The following is a 17,473-nucleotide window of genomic DNA, read 5'->3' on the forward strand; positions in this document are numbered from 1 at the left end:
TAATTATTTTTAATCCTGACTTACATATATACAGATTTTAAAAGTATCATAAAATAAATTTGCTTATATAGCTTAAGCCTGTTTCGTTTAATTCTGAGAAATAGGAAGTCTGATAATTTTAGACGCAAGTTAAATAAATTTTAATACAGTAGCCAGTTGCTAAATATTATTCACGGACGCTAGAAAATGTAACAAGAAATTTACCATAAACGTTGAGACGGGCTGCGTGAGTAACTTTTCCAGCTCGATTTTCGGCCGTGCAAGAATATTCGCCTCCATCCTCGACCATTACGTGGCTGATATTGACATGCGATATGACATCACCGTGGACTGTCACGTATTGACCAATGACGAACCTTCGAACATGAATAAGAAATTCGTATTCGATAACTAACAGTCTCCACAGGAAGTTAATGCAGCCATACTCTTTATTAATCGTTTCTCTTATTTATTAGTATACGTAATAGGCAGAAATAACATGGCAGTATTTCCACAGAAAAAGTATCTAATTGAAACCATACATGACGAGCTTTCCACGCAATTTCAACGAAATCCTTCAAGTTAATGAACAAAGTTTTTTTTCAATTAACGATTAACTTCGGTCAGTGGCCGCTCCGTAACTTTCCATCCCCGATAGAGACTGCTTTTCAATTACCGCGTCGCGATGCACGTTTCCAGCTAAAGCCGGCCCAGATTTCAATGAAATTGCTAATTTTATGAGCTCGACGGAAAAACAGTTCTAGCGACGAATTACGCGCGCGCCGCCCGAAGCTACTTCACTTTGAAAGGGGAAAGGAAATGGCCGAGAACCAAGCGGGACGGCGATATAAAACGGCATGGGCGAAGAATCACAGAGCTCCTTTTATGTCGATTAGTCGTTAAACCGTACGAGAGTCTCGTGTCATACCCTCTCGAGGTCTATCTTCCTTTGCCTTTTCCTGTCTTCGGCCTCGCTGTTAAGTCGTTCCCGTTCAATGGCATCCTGATAAATATTCCGGGATTCTTGCCGAGATATTGCACTTGAAATTGAAATTGGCCGCGTCGTGCGACAGATCCGACCCCTCGACTATCAACACCGCCCACGAGAAATTGCATTCTAATTACGAGGCATCGAATACGCGTTAAAATAAGCATTCGTGAGTTACAGCCGCGTTCTTTGCGTGCCGATTGAACGTTGGCTGGGATATTTCATCCCTCTCTCTGTTTGGTCGTCATTGAGACAAAGAGAAACTATTTACTGATGAATTTTAGTTTCATATTAACGACTGAATTATATATTATTGCTTTTTGCTTGCAATTAAAATTCGTACTTAAATAATTATAGATAGGATAGGGCTATCTAAACATGTCATTTTTATAGCCACAAGTGGTGCAAAAAGGTCTTGTACAGTAATGCAATAATTTTTTCAATTATAGTGTTTCGAACGTTTGATGCAATTTGTACATTATAATCTTTTCGTTGCTTGTAGGACTTCCCTAATACATTCTTCACTTCTTTATACCTATTTTTTACTAGTTATATATTACTAAATGTTACGAAGACTATTAAAGCGGCCATAAATGACACATCCACCCTGTATAGTACAGGTTTGTTCCAGTGCGATATATACATATTTAATAGTAACTTCTAGCGGAAGCCATGGTCGCTCAGGTTAAATTAATTACAGCTACACTTTCACACCAGTTGATGAGACAATTAACGTGCATTTATAGCTCACGTTCTCTTTAACATAGACAGTATCTGGTTACGAACAATTTAGTGTAGCCTACCTTCCGTTAGTTGGTAGGGGAAAGCCGTCCAACGCCCAGGAGACCTGCGGTGTCGGGTTCCCGGCAGCAGAACACTTTAAAGACACAGCGGGTCCTGGTTGCAACGTTTGCTCGATGAATGAGTACAGCAGCATTGGTGGTGCATCTGCAAACCAGAAACGAAACCATAATACTTACAAAGTGTATCTCATTTAACAAAGTCTGTATTATAATATCAACATTTTTTATCAAATATGCAATTTAAAGTTATTATTTTGTATGTATAAGTACAGATGGTTTTAATGAATGTGCTACAGAAAAATAAAAAAGTTATACATATTTATATTTTTAAACTGTTTTTGCACTTTTTGGTTATCAATATCGTAAAAGGATGTTTTCAATTTTCTTCCGTTTCCCATTTCCCTTACAGCACATTGTGTCCGCGGTGTTGTACGACTTCAAAGAAGCATTTGAAGCGCGCGTGGTTATGAAACGTCCAGAGAAAATATCCAAGGAAATATCAGGCAGTGAGACGAATTTTTTTTTAACCGCATTGTGCCACTCACAATTGCGTTCTATCGTTAAAAAATTTTTCTATTTTTATTGTGGCAATGAAAACTAAGGAGAAAGAACGCGAAGGAAGTTGAACTCGGAGCCTAATCGCGGGTGCGACTATTCGATTTGTACAATGACTTGCGACGCAATCGAATCCATCTCGTTAAGAACGATACCTCGGTCGCGTCGGTGGGAAACGGGAGAAAAGCGGGGAACGGGGTGGGGGAAAGTAGAAATCCCCGTTTCTCTTGGGGAGAAGAAAGAACAAGAGGCAAAAGCGTGAAAGACCACGACGGATCCTTGATTCTGAAAGCACCCACGCCTGCCTGGCTCCGCGATAGAAAACGGAAAGACAATGGACTCGCTGCGACGGAAGCAGAAGCGCCCGGAATATTTTTTTCTCTCTCTCGATGTTTCTGTCTCGACGACACGACGACTGGGTGGAAAGGGGTTTGAAACCTCGGTCCTGGGAAAGGGAACGAAAGTATAGTGGAAAGATAGAAAAAGGAGAACGCGGAAGGTCCAAGATCGAAGCCGAGGCGGCACGCGAGGGGAAGAGACTCGCAGGATGAGGAATTTTTTCATAATTAAAAGTGTCGATTTCGTCGTCATTAAAAATATTCGAGAGCTCCGCTACAAAGAACAGTTTCGTTCTCTAGACGAAAAAAAGAGAGAAGGAGAGGCAAGAGGAGATGGCTAGAACAGTTTCGTCTACGGCCTACGGTGTATTGCAGGCAATGAGTGGAAACGATGTTCGTGAATCCGTGTGGAAATTGATGAATCTCGTCTCGATGCCTCCGAGCAATCGTCAATAGATAGTCGCGATACCGCGAAACCGAGGCAAACCTGCTTCAATAATACAGAATTTCTAGATAGTATTTATTTCGTATGTCTATCTTCGAACAGCAGTGAAGGAAGCGAGGGAGTTATAAATGTCAGAATGCAAGATTCTCATAAGGATAACGGATTCTCAGGATAAACGATAATATAGGATTTTATTAATGTTTGAAGATTGGTACGACAAAACACGATTTCGTATTTACTTTTGTAAATGATATCCTACATTATTATACATAATTAATACTGTCATATAAGATTGTCGATGTCAAAAAGTAATAAATATTCGTAAATGAATTTTAATAAAAAAGATGATGAATCTTCTTTATGGAAAGAAAAATATCATAATTTGCAAGATTTTCATATCGTCCGAAACAGAATATACGAAGCTGTGAATCTTCATTCACAGAGTTCAAAATATGACGCAGGCTAGTTTGTGGTCGCATCCACGGGGACAGCGAGATTTTCTACGTATATCGTAGCTCATAATTTTCACAGGAACGTAATATTCATGGATTTCACAGTTATGCTTTTAATATACGCAAAGTCACTTTTCTTTCTCCCTCCTTCGTATCTTATGATATTAAAAGGGGAAATTAAAGGATCTACGGATACGTCAATCGTCCACAAGAGAAAATTGGTCTGCAGATTAGCGACTAGTGATCGAAACGTAATTTTTTTTCTGTTAGCCTTTAACTCGTCAATATAATAGGTTTTTTTCCCAGAAGACCTTTGGCTTCTTGTGTCAAAGGCAAATTCTAGTTCTCTCTTTCATTCTCACCTTTTTCCTGTCGCAAAATTGCAACGAATCGGATATCTTTTTTTCTCTACTCCTCTTTCCTTATCTACCTATCCATGCACTCTCCTCTATCTCTACAAATTCCCTCGTTCCATCTCTCAACGTATATCTGTCTAGTTATAGACAGATATATTTATCTGTTTCGTTTTTCTTTTTCCGTTCTATCTTCCATGTTTCGCTACCTCCGTAACTCTGCCCAGGCCACGGTACGTCCTTACCACTGCTACCGCTTGATCGAATTCCCTTTGACGTAAATTCCGTGCATTACGGACGCTGACGAGCGCTAGACGCTAACTTCATTGTTGTTTCAAAGGCCCTCCTCTCGTTGGTTTCCTTCCGCGTCCCCCTCATCCACCGAATGTTCCCCTTTCATGCTCCACTCTTCCTGTCCATAGGTGGGCGTACATAGGTCCAGATATAGGGCAAACGACCGAGAGAGATGCTTCGTGGTAGTTACCAAAGAGTAAAAGGAGGGAGGAAAGAGAGATGAAACCGGGGTTGATAGCGGCGGTGGAGGTAACGGGAAGTAGAGGCAGCTAAAGCGGCGTAAAAGAAGCCTTCTCCACTTCAAAGCCAGAGGTCTGTTCCTGCCCACTCTCGACATAACGGGCCACGTGGGCGGCGAGCTCTTTCCATAGTAATCGAGTTCCCGTTAATGTGATCGGTAGCGAACGTTACCGATCACGTGATACTTCACAGTGAGTGTCACTTTTGACACGTCCTAGATGCACCCCGTGAGAGGGGTGAGTTCGTTTCACGTAGAGGCTATCGATCAGGTATAAGTATTTTGGGGTCAGTGGTGCGCAATTTCTGTCTATCGATGAACGGAGCTCTTGAGAGGAGCGATGAAAATTTCATATTCGCATTGAGAGTTTATTCAGTCTCTGTGATTAATCAGAATATTTAAGTATTCCCATCGACGTTTATTTAATATGATAATACAGAGAGAAAAGGAAGAGGCATTTCTACGCTAATTATATATCAATGGAATTTTCGCAGGAATGCTGAAGTTTTGAGATGGAGAAAGTAAATTTCTGGCAATGATCTAATTTGCTTTGTGCCCATCGTGAGTGGGAATAGCTCTTCGAAAAGTGAATTTATATATGCCTATATGTGTGTACATAGACCAATTCGATGCGGCCTCATTTGTAATTCTAATTCGTACTGGCACTGCAATTTTCCATATAATTTTGCTTTGTGCAATACAAACCGAAATGAAGCTGAGTATGTGGAATGTGGTAATTGGGATCGAGTGAATCGATTCGAACTGTATATTTGTCTGATGCATCTGATACGTATCTCGTGCGTATGCATTCATGCGTTCAGAATCATATCGCGAATTAATCATTTTTTCAATATCTTCCAAAATACGAGAATGTATAGAATCTATTATAATTCTGCCTGAGACTCGAACATTTCGTACGACTTCAACTTATAGTTTATATTAGCGCTATTCGACTTCTCTTACCTCGCGCACCATTCTTCCTTTAGCAAACATTTTGAGCGTCAAAGAAAGGTAGATAATCAAGAAGACACTTCATGACATGTAAAAAATTAGTTTACTTGTACAAAGAAAATACACTAAAGTGAACTAAAAAAAATATAACATACGCAAGTTTAAGAATATTATAATATCGTAGCTACTGTTATAAGTTTTCTATATAAAATATACTTCTTTTCATCTTAATTATTAATTTAGTTTGACATTTGATGTTTATTCAAATTTAAATTTTAAGTAGTTGATTTGCCTCGAGTAAGTTTACGAATGGCTAGTTGGACCGCGCAGATTTATGCAAATTTTAGTCCTTTTTAAAAATTTCTTTTCGCTTCGATCTGTACATGTATATTAAATTATGTCTCTTTTATCTGGTAGTTGAATACGTTGAATATTTCTTACGTACCGCCTAATTGTAACTCCGCCGAGGCCTGTGCAGTGTCGCCTTCCGATCGTCTGACTATACATTGATACATTCCACGATCTTCCCTATTGATGCTGTTCAGCCTCAGTAATTCTGATTGTCTACCGGTTCCTGGCAGCTGTCGGCCATCCTTGTACCAAGTAACAAAGTGTGGTCCAGCTTGCGGGTGTGTGCTAACCTCGCATCTAAATTCGGCATTACCCCCTAAATGTACGCTCAGTAACGGGGGCGTCACTTCTACGTGCAATGGGGCGGTCACAATCAGCCTGAAGAACAATTTCCTTTCTACTTTACTGCTTGCCAAGACAGATTGTAAGATCTTAATTTAACTTATGAGTACGTAATTTTTAAACAAACTATTTCAAGTATATGAAAGTAAATTTATGGGACACACTATTTTTAAATCTTCTTGAGTTAATTTTAAACTTTCAACTTTTGACATTGAACTCTGAAGTGAAATTTCAATATAAAACGTTCTTATGTATGTAAGTATTATAAATTATTTATTTTACACTAATTACCGTATTTCGGCACTCGCTTCGCCACCAGGGTTGGATGCAGTACAACGGTAAATGCCACTGTCTTCCAGCGTTACAGCTTCAAGGGCCAGAACAGTTCCCAGTAATCTGGTTCTTGGTCCAGAGAGTACCAGCATCGGCTCGGAACCAGTTTGTGCGTACCATCTGAAAATTATCGATTGGAATGTAAATAGGACGTTGAATATTAAATTATTATGTGTTCAACAAAGAGTATTTCTTTTACACTTCCATTAATCGACTTTTTGTATTACACATTGTACACCATTAAAATTAGTATAAAATGAATCATAAAATTTGTAAGATATAACGCTTTCTCGCCTTATTTCCCTAATTATCTTCTTTATATTTATATATTTTTTATATGTACATGAGCGAAGAGAGATTACCCCAAACTACCATCATCTTCATATTTTTTCAAATTCCATGAACAACAAACATTCCCCAAAATTTAAGTACAACCTTTATCATAATCTTAATCAATTTGACATCATAGTTGTATATCTGTACAACGTAATACATTATGTTAACCAGATCCATTAGATTCAGAATATCTCTAGAGTGAATGAATTGCTAGCTTCGTGTTGCTTTCAAATATTTCATCGGTCGACGTATAAGTCCTTTGTGACGATATATGAAAATAGAAGTTGGCAACATTCCATTCCGACTCTGATTCCAAGATTCAGCGAAAAATTTTTAAACGTCTGAGACTTTCGAAGATAACACGGCCTGCATGATCGCGACTTAACGCCAGTACCAACTCTGTTCCCGTTTATTTTTTTGGAGGACGAGAATAATTCTTCGGGGAAAGGCGAACGAAGAGACGTAAAGGGTGCTTCAATTTCACCGGCTTTCGTTGGTAGGACGACTCAGAAACGACATCGAAGCGCATTCACCGGCAGCATTTATCCCAGAGATTCCTCGCCTCCCTTCGTTTTCACAACTTCTTGACAGTTTTTCGATCGTGGCACATTCGTCGACTCGAACCACTCCAACGTATACCTCTTACTCTTTCTTCTTCTTTTTTCCCGCTTTTTCCTTGTACTTCACCTCTGCTTGGTACTCTTCTTCCGATTCATTCCAGGACGTCGTTTCTCATCTTTTGCTCGTTTCTGGATGCTGCGATACGTAACAGAGTCGGTTTCCTGGGGGAATTTCAGTTCGAGACGAGCTCCAACGGTAAGAGTGTAAGAAGTTAGCACTGAAACTTGTTCGGCAGAGCAGTTTTTCGATTCTCTCGAGGGTTTTAAGACAGCATCGTGGGACTTAAGATGTTTTATATGTAAATAACATAAAAAGGATCGAAATCTGTATTATATACATTTAATTTTTTGCATCAGAACAGAAATTACTGAAAATTTTAATGCATTTTTAATCAGTTATAATTTTTTAAAAGTTAACGGCCTTGAAAAAGACTGAAGTAGATAAGAAAGGGGAGGGAGAGTCATAGACAGGAATATTGGAGGTAAGTGAAGGAATAAAGACTGGGCATGACTTTGATCGAGGAATAGTGGGAGTACTCGAACATTTGAAGCTTCGCGAACGGAGCACAATCGGAACTCTCCATGTTGTTCACCAAGACCAAGATCTTCGAGGAGTATTCCATTCTCCAGGCTTTTCTCCCTTCCCTCTCACGGAATTTCCGGATCTCTTTTTCTTAGTAGATCTACGGAACTAAATCTATGCGCGAAACAAGAAACGTCGACCACGTCGTCGGCCAACGGTATGTGCCAAGCTGTTTTGCGGTGAGCTTGTTTGTACGATATGCAATCTCCTTGTCTTAAGGTATCGTGGCTCGAAGTTCTTTTTTTAAATCTCTCTCAAATAGTACTTCGCTTACTTCGCGCAATTAAAAAAGTTAATCTGCTCTACAGCATAGTTTTCTGTGTGAAATTGAATTTACTTGAGATTTTTCGTATGAAATTTCTTTCTCATTAGTACTTGTTTTGGTCGCTGTGAACTCACACACAGTCGCAATCATAGTGGCTCGTAATTACAATGTTAAATTTGTTTGCAAGACAATTGAAACGTTTAATTTATCAACAAACACATTATCGGTTTTCAATTGTTTGTAATTACAATTAACGCTTATTACGATTATTGGTGTAACACCATTGTTTATATTTGACAGTCACTTAATCAGTTGCGAGCGTGAAGGTATCTTGGTCGATTCGACCAGATTGCTATAATTAATCTTCTTGAATGAAGACTCACCGATATTCTGGAGTAGGACAGGCTTGCGCCACGCAGACTAATGACGTTGATTCATCTTGGCCGACGTGAACCACGCCGGAGTTTTCAAGAATCACTGGAGGCATCACCCCTCTGTGATCTGAAAGGGGGGTAAAAATGGTCCGCAGATCGATTAATGCGGCGGGTAATTGGAAAAAAACTTCGCCAATTTCACCGAGGTTGAAAAATCAGTTTCGCCAATGGGGTGAGTATTATTACCTGCTATCCTGACGTTGGCTACGGTACTGACGACCACCTGCCTGGTGAGACGATGCATCGTTCGACATCTATAACCGTGTATCTGATCGCTAAAGTCTAAACTGTGAACTAGAAGCTCACCGGTTGGTAACAGATGGAACTTGCCGTCTGAAACACAAGTGATTGAACGTGATTTATTTGCGTCCTATCTTCTCATCTTTCAAACGAAACTATCGCTTCAGGAATACAACAGCCAAGAGACATTAACGAATTGAAGATAACAATGAATACTCTTATTTGCGAACAGACAAATGCATTAATAATTAAATCATGAAAACTACCATTCACTCTTTTGAACGTGACTATATTCGCTACCGCAGTAGATAGTGCCTTCGGTGAGTTATTTAAAGCGAGTTCGGCTAGTTGCTTGCGACACCCATTGCAACCGACATATATTTATATTGAGCGTGAAGGTATCTTGGTCGATTCGACCAGATTGCTATAATTAATCTTCTTGAATGAAGACTCACCGATATTCTGGAGTAGGACAGGCTTGCGCCACGCAGACTAATGACGTTGATTCATCTTGGCCGACGTGAACCACGCCGGAGTTTTCAAGAATCACTGGAGGCATCACCCCTCTGTGATCTGAAAGGGGGGTAAAAATGGTCCGCAGATCGATTAATGCGGCGGGTAATTGGAAAAAAACTTCGCCAATTTCACCGAGGTTGAAAAATCAGTTTCGCCAATGGGGTGAGTATTATTACCTGCTATCCTGACGTTGGCTACGGTACTGACGACCACCTGCCTGGTGAGACGATGCATCGTTCGACATCTATAACCGTGTATCTGATCGCTAAAGTCTAAACTGTGAACTAGAAGCTCACCGGTTGGTAACAGATGGAACTTGCCGTCTGAAACACAAGTGATTGAACGTGATTTATTTGCGTCCTATCTTCTCATCTTTCAAACGAAACTGTCGCTTCAGGAATACAACAGTCAAGAGACATTGACGAATTGAAGATAACAATGAATACTCTTATCGCGAACAGACAAATGCATTAATAATTAAATCATGAAAACCATACCATTCATTCTTTTGAACATGACTATGTTCGCTACCGCAGTAGATAGTGCCTTCGGTGAGTTATTTAAAGCGAGTTCGGCTAGTTGCTTGCGACACCCATTGCAACCGACATATATTTATATGTATATGTATATATACAATATAACGCGGACAACTTCCTAAGCTCTCTATATCATTCATATCTGTTCGGCAATAATTGGCCTGGTGTTTTCCAATAAACGGATACACGGATTCGCAGTTATCTTTAATAACTCTACCAGCATCGATGCACAAGCTATCGTTTGTTATTCGCGATATTTTTGTCCGACGCAGGGCGGGACGCGGCGTGCGGGTTTTACCCTTACGATAATTATGCTAATTCCGGGATTTACAGCGGCCTGTTCTGGATGACTGGCGGAGATACAATCTCTCCGTTCTTGCTGGGGCTTAAGCCCGTGCTCGTTCCTTAGATAAGCCCGAGCAACGTTAATGACGGTAATTATCCTAAATATTCGCAGTCGTTTCGCGAATACCCGCGGCCTCATCTTCTAAAATCTTTAACAAAGTTCGTGAATACATGATTATCTTACACTGACAAAATTTTATTACTTGTCCCGTAACTTTTTTCAGACTCATTGTATACTGTACATTCTTCGTTTCTAGTATTATTCGCAATGCTATAATTTCATACTTTAATATTTTCCTTACTGCGTGGTTAGATATTGTCTAAAAATAGCTTGTTATATTATTCGTTTTGTCATTTCTAGTGCTCACTACCATCCATGATTCTACCCCTTTCATTTCCTAACTTTTATGTTAACTAAAAGATGTGATTCATTTTTATTGGAACAGAAGTCGAATGGGTTTAAACGAAACCCGGTTCGTTCCTAGGAAAACAAAAAACATAACGACACCCTGCTTCATTTTTAATATTTCTTCAGTAAAGTTTAAGTTTAATCGGGCTTTTATCGGTATTGGCTTTAATTTTTCGTATCGATATGACAGTCGAACCAGACCACAGACGAGTGAGACACCAGAATCAGGTAAAAGGTTTACTCGTATATCTCGCCTGTGACTTTATATTCTTTATTTTCTTCTCAAACAATTATTTTATCCAGTGTTCTTCTCATGATGAACGTAGAAGAGCTAATAAATCTCAACTTTTTCTTGGAAAGCTGTTTGTTATAGAGAAGAGGTATTAAAAGAATGTAGAACTTTGTAGAAGAACGTAAGTAGAAGATTCACCACATCTTCCTCTCATTCTCTTTCGTCCTGATTCCCTCATTCTTCTTGGAAGATCGTTATTTATATCTTAAATTCTTTTAGTGCCGAGGGTAGAAGGATCACCGTACAACTTTTTCTATTTTTCTTCCCGTTTCCCTTCTTTCTTACTCTTGCTTAATTTTCGGAATACACGCGAATTTTTTGTTATCAATAATTATAAAAACTTTCTCTATTATTATCTCGCTGTTCTTTTTGTTGCTTGTCCGATACCGTCTTCAATTTTTTTCGCCCGTTATTCTTTCTTATTCGTTCCTCGTTAATACACGTCCCAATCCGTGGCACACGTTATTGCATCTACACAGCAAGAGCCATCGGCCACAAGACATTAGCAGAGCTAAGACCGGCTGAGATAAGCGACCCTCCTAAATAGCGATTGTCGGCCAAGTCAGCCAGCTTGAATGGGTTATGTAGTTTCGGTATTACACTCGATGCTACTATTACATGGCCGGTTCGTCCGCTAGGATCTATCCGAGGTAGATAGGCCTTGTATGTATCTCGGTCATATACAGGTGTACATACACGCGCGTATGTATTGTACCGGAGTTAGAGGAGGAACCGCCGGTGACTACCTCGAATTACGTGCAGTCTGACTATGGCGCTATTAGTAAGATGGATACGTTACGCTTACAGAAATATAGCGCCATACAATGGAAAAGGAACAAAAGCATCGCCCCCGATGTTGACCGCAAGAAATACGAGGTACACCAGGCACGAACCTCTGACTCGAAGACAGCGCGAAGAATTATTCGTACAAAGGAAACTGATCAGTGACAAATGGATAATAAAATATCACAACGCAAATTATATTTCCCTCTTGTCTTGCTTGCTATATTCCATCCATACTTTCACATTATTTACCATTTGCATTAAGTTAATCAATGTGAATGAAAAACTTCAAAGGTTTGCATTCCATAATAAAGATTGCGATTCATTTGCAAATAGCATCTGCTCCATGCGCCCGGAGAATTGTCATTTCGTAGAATTATATTAAGTATTCGGACTTAGAATCGTATCAGACATAAACGATAAAGAAAAGGAAGAGGGCAAGAACACGTTTGCGCTCTACGAAACAATGAGAACGGAAAACTGCATTGTACCGATACCGTTTTATCTGCGACGGCAACGTGCAAGGCGTTTTACTTTTAACAAGCCGTAAACGCGAACTGCGTACGTAACAGGAGTTTGCACTTTCGAGAGAGGTTGTGGTTGAACAATGTCGTTACACAAAAGATGATTCAATTGGCACACACTTACGCGAAGCAATTAAAATTTCTCGCTCGTTCTTCGTGACAATTTCGAGTTCTATGTTCACGAACAAATATTCGTCGATCCTCTGTAGGACGTAAAAAGACTACTCTTTAAAGGATACTTCTTCTGTAAAGATATTTAGGACATATTCATGATCCTCCTGTGTGCGCAAATTCCGGCGTGTACAAGATGAAATATGCAGTGGCTCGAGAAAGTATTCGAACGTTCACGTTTGCAAATTTTAATGAAGGAAATAACGTATGTTGATGAGTTTAACTAATTTATTTAAAACAATTCGGCATCTACAGTACAGAGGAAGTGATTTGAAAAAGATTCAACAATGTAAGTAGTAGTTATGATATATTTATTATAAACGCGCATAATGAGTGTCTCATGAAAGAAATATGTTCCGGTTTATGTATTATATTTCTTTTTTGTTTGCTGCATCTTCAGTTTTATGGGTATCGTCCCTGCCTGACAGCAAGTATATTGATTTATGTCAAGAGTATTATGACTCCAGGTAGAAAATGGGATTTCCGTCTAGTGAGCTTACGAGGACGATCGACGAAAACTGAACAGACATAAGGAGCCCGAGAAATTAAATTTCTCGTGGCCATATATATCCGGCACGCTGTACACGTCCCAGTCTTGATTCGGATATTGTGGATTGTGTACCTATGTACTGGATTTGTTACGTCTCTGTAGCTTACTAGGAATAAATGGCGGAACGAAATGCTTTTTGTAAAATCCTATTTTTTTCGAATACATTATTCAAATATTCGTATACGTGTATGCTCCTTGTTGAAACAAGCAAATCTGTCAGTGATCGTCGTTTCTTGAGATTCTAATAGCCATAGCGTGTTATAAATCAAAGGAAATGAAAACAGTATCCGTGACAGTAGCTTGATCTGTGGCGGTATCTTCCGCAATTTCCACTGGAGTGCTTTTCATCAGCCTCAATTTCCATAAGATCCCCGAGTACACGTATCTCGATTCGTTGAAATAGACGCCTGTCTCTAACACGTAACGCCTTGCACGTCTAGGATATGAGTTTGCTAAATAGCTACGTTGACAAGTTCACTAACAGATAATAGACGAAACGTGCCAAGGATCACGAGAGATTTGCCAGATTAGGATGCTCAAACCCACGGATCGTGAATACTAAAGAGATTGTCACGAAGTTTGATAACTAGGGACTCTTGGGAGGATCTGATCACCCTCTTGTTTTAAATTTGCTTATGTAACTAATGGTTGCACAAGTTTATACTTCCCTGCATCATTCTCTAATCTTATTTGGAATTAATAATCAAGATCCTACTCTCATTACCAAGTTTCTCCCACACCAATTGGTGTATATACAAATTTTTTAAACAGGTTTGCGGCGATAATAAAAGTCTCTGTTCTGAAGTTATTAACAATTCCTTTTTATTTACATTTATTTTTTGTCTGCCCAGCTGAATACAAATTTATCAAAATTCAAATGAAAGTTTTTTCTAGTAAGCACGCGCAGGCAGCAGACGCTAATAGGATCGTGAAAAATTCTAACTGGGAGGATAAACAAGCAGTGGAAGTGCAGAAAATTGCATTGGCAAAACATGGCAAGGACAGGAGAGCAGATAAGGAAGAGAGAGGTATGCGTAAAAAAACAAAACGCGACGCGGCGAATTTTATGTATTGCGCGATAACAGTGACGGGTTGAACGAGTTCACGGTGCGCCTATATCTTCATGTCGCAAACGCCGCTATGCTTTTTCCTGTATCTTTTTACACGGCCGCGTATAAAAGTTACGCTGCCACTCCCCACTCGAAAACCGAACGATAATGGCTCCTTGGATACGAGCCAGCTCTGTATTTTTTCTTCAACCCACCCCCCTCCCTCCCCCGCTTATCGACATTGAATATGCTCATCACTAGTCGACAGGACTGGTACAATTATAAAATTTGTCGATGCGTCGCGACGGAAGCACGGAGACGAAGGGTATGGGGGATCGAGGAACATAAGCGTGATAGTAGAAAGAATTCGTTAATCCGACGAGACGAGGAGGAAAATAATTACCAACGAATAGACAAGCACGAATGGCGAAAAGATCGTAAGATCATCCTCAAACGGTATTAACATCGCGACGCGACGCTGCGTCCAATTAAAAGGATTACTAATTAAGCTTACTAATTAATAGCGCAGGACCGGTGTGATATTACGTTTTAATTACCGAGTATCATCTTTTTCAATCTGTGTCGTATTCTGGCCAGGAGCGCTTCGGAACGGCAAGAACCGTCCGACGTTCTTAAATCCAATTAATTTCTACGACTATTAATGAGCGAGCCGCTCGACCGTTACTGAGGTCGATGTCCCCGACGATTCTCTCTTCTCGCGACCTACGCTAACCTACGCTCGGCAAGGGTGATGCGAGATTATTGTGGGTATTAAATTTCACTGTACAGGGCCGTGCTCTCTGTACGCCCGTAGCCGGATATTAAATTTTAGTCTCAGTAAGCAATGCCACCGCCCGGGCGTAACACTTCGTGCTATCTTCCCAGCTACAGTAACGTGCAAAAGTCTCAGGTTACTTGTATTACTGGTTTCGTATAAAGTATGCAAGTGTCGTCAACAACCACTCCCAGGTGCTATTACGTGAAAATTAATTTTTAGATATTGTCTTCCCTTTGGTTTATTTCTTACATTGTTATGGGTACTGTACGCTATGGACATCGATTTAATATTAAAAAAATTTAAAAGATAATGAAATGTTGTATTATCTAGAGTTTTTTAAAGTATTGTGTACCCATTACTTTTAGACCACTACAACTACTTCGTCGTTCAATTCAAGAATACTAATTGCCATTCCTTGCACTCAGTGTTATCATATAATTATAATTCTTCTTGATTCGTACAGCTACTCTGGCCGTGTTACAGCACCTGCGGCCCTGGAATCTCCCTTGAATTTCTATTGCTATCTCGTACCACGAAACAGGCTAGAATATTATATTTTGGTGGATAGTCGAAATTATTGATTGTACGATAGCGCGCAAGCTTTTCACGTATAGAATAATAGCGTTCAGGCAGCCATGCACCGAGCTCACTGGGGGGCTATTAGCCTGGTACATTCTTTCGGATATACGCGTTTTTATCCGTGTTTCAGAAAAATGTTGGGAAATTCTCTTGGTTCCATCTGTTCGAAGCTTGACTAACATTCCTTTTTTTATAATACTCGACAATTTATACAAGTATATTTCTTTTTATTATTATTAATTTTATTTTATCCTGATATGTAACACTTGTTAGCAATTTTATACATATATTGTATAAACCAAGTGCGCATACTCATCATTATTTATTTAAGAAAGGAGAAAAATATCTTACCTCCTTGTAGAGAAGGATAAATGTAAAAGGAGGGTTCTTGCAACCAGGACACCACCCTCACCAAATCCTTCACGAAGCTAGGAACGACGCATCGTAACACTGCGGTGCAACCTCTCGATGCACCCCCGATCACTTCAACGTCGACTTTGTATGCCTGGGCTACCACTGTAAAAAAACAAATAAACGTGAACTTATTTCTGTGCTTTAGCGTTACACACGATTAAAGTCATAGAAGGTACGGTAGTATAAAAAAATTTGTATTTCCATAAAAAAACATTTTTGTTACCAATGATGTGTCTTAAAATACATATTTTAGTGTATATATCCTGTAATTTCAGTAAATAGCATCAAGGCTCGAAGTCTGTAGTTATAATCTTTTGAAAGCTATTCAACGAAAAAAGCGTCAGCGGTAACCATTATAACTTCTGGACTTTTTATCTGATGTTTGTTTTCTGTTTCCGAAAACTTTTGATCAGTGTTGCTTTAAAAAATTGTATCGTTTCGTCTTAATTAAATTTTCGATGTACGTAGATTGTACCAGGAAATGTTATCATTTGAAAGGTTTCGTAAAATGATAGCCTGATAATTAATATACGTACCACGCGAGTGAGAATCGGAACCTGCTTCCATCTTTTTTTAGAAAAATTAACGATTTCCTTTAAAGTATCGACTGCCTCTTTCATATCGTGAAGGCTGATGATGGTAGCGTTCTTTGATCTTCGTCGATGCAAGATTAATCGAATAAATTCTGTGCTTCGACGGATTCTCACTTTTGATGCTTGCTGTATGTGCACGTTTATGCGTACGTGAACTTAGGTACAGCGTGTCAGGTCGTTATTCGTCGTCGACAACAGGGTGAATCTCGACGCCGCGGCGGCGAGGAAGGGCGCCGGGGAAGCGACTCGGCGAGGCGTGAGGCGATGCGAGCGTAACGAACGCCTGCCTCGTCCTCGACGTCTGCCGGTCGTTTTTCTCCTCTCCTTTTTTGTTTCTACCGTCACCCAGCCGCTCGAGAGGTACTATACTCCTCCGGAGATTTTATTTACGTGGAAATTCCAAGGGCGACGGCCAGCTGCTGGCGACACTGCATCCGCCCTGACACGCCGATGTGCGACGACGCGACAGCGACGAAGACACTCACCCGCGTTACGTTCCGCCTTATAAAACGGTGAATTTCTTCTTCTTTCATTCGCGGATAGTGTTGGGGACCGTTCACCCGAAACTCGCGACAACTCCTTTCCATTTTACTACCGCCCAATTCTCCTGTAACCGTTCGCTCGGTATTCCAATGCATTCCGTTCGTTCTCAACCTGTCGCGTTACCCGGTAACGATATTCGGTCAATTTTTCCGGCAACTCGAATTCCCGAACTCACCGCGGGGTTGAATGTTTTCCGGTAGCTATTCTAGGGAAACTAATAACGCATTGATCGAATCGCGCAAACCTGACACCGATGGAAATTCTTCTTGAAATGAAAACACTTAAACGCGGCTGCTGTCGAAAGCGATTCGAAATTGGAATCTCGTCGTGCATTCGAAGGACCTGGGTTTTACAGGGAAATCTGACCGACGCGATTGTTATAGGATCGAGATTAAATGTTTCAAGAGCGAAATTTTCGTTCCTTTTCTTTCTTTCTCTCTGCACTTTTCTGCAGTATCGCCCTTAGCACCGGGCAAATGAGGTACTTGTCC

The 17,473-nt window shown here is 40.1% G+C and overlaps 1 protein-coding gene across 11 annotated transcripts in view; it reads right to left on the bottom strand.

Annotated features, from left to right (window-relative positions):
* Positions 1–17,473, bottom strand: part of Dscam2 (Down syndrome cell adhesion molecule 2) — a 97,603-nt gene that overhangs the window by 14,512 nt on the left and 65,618 nt on the right. For all 11 annotated transcript variants that reach the window (XR_001916605.2, XR_001916604.2, XM_026813373.1 and 8 more), the window contains exons 3-9: positions 15,784–15,948; positions 9,593–9,739; positions 9,356–9,473; positions 6,381–6,542; positions 5,842–6,125; positions 1,771–1,915; positions 205–356 (exon numbers count right to left, since the gene is read on the bottom strand). Coding sequence is in view for 9 of the 11 variants with exons in the window: in XM_026813373.1 (XP_026669174.1) it covers positions 205–356; positions 1,771–1,915; positions 5,842–6,125; positions 6,381–6,542; positions 9,356–9,473; positions 9,593–9,739; positions 15,784–15,948 (1,173 nt within the window). In the remaining 2 variants the exon portion in view is untranslated. The remainder of the gene's footprint in view (positions 1–204; positions 357–1,770; positions 1,916–5,841; positions 6,126–6,380; positions 6,543–9,355; positions 9,474–9,592; positions 9,740–15,783; positions 15,949–17,473) is intronic.

The sequence above is a fragment of the Ceratina calcarata genome, unplaced genomic scaffold (genome assembly GCF_001652005.2).
Source record: "Ceratina calcarata isolate Rehan_Ccalc_2016 unplaced genomic scaffold, ASM165200v1 scaffold328.2, whole genome shotgun sequence".
NCBI classification, from domain to species: domain Eukaryota; kingdom Metazoa; phylum Arthropoda; class Insecta; order Hymenoptera; family Apidae; genus Ceratina; species Ceratina calcarata.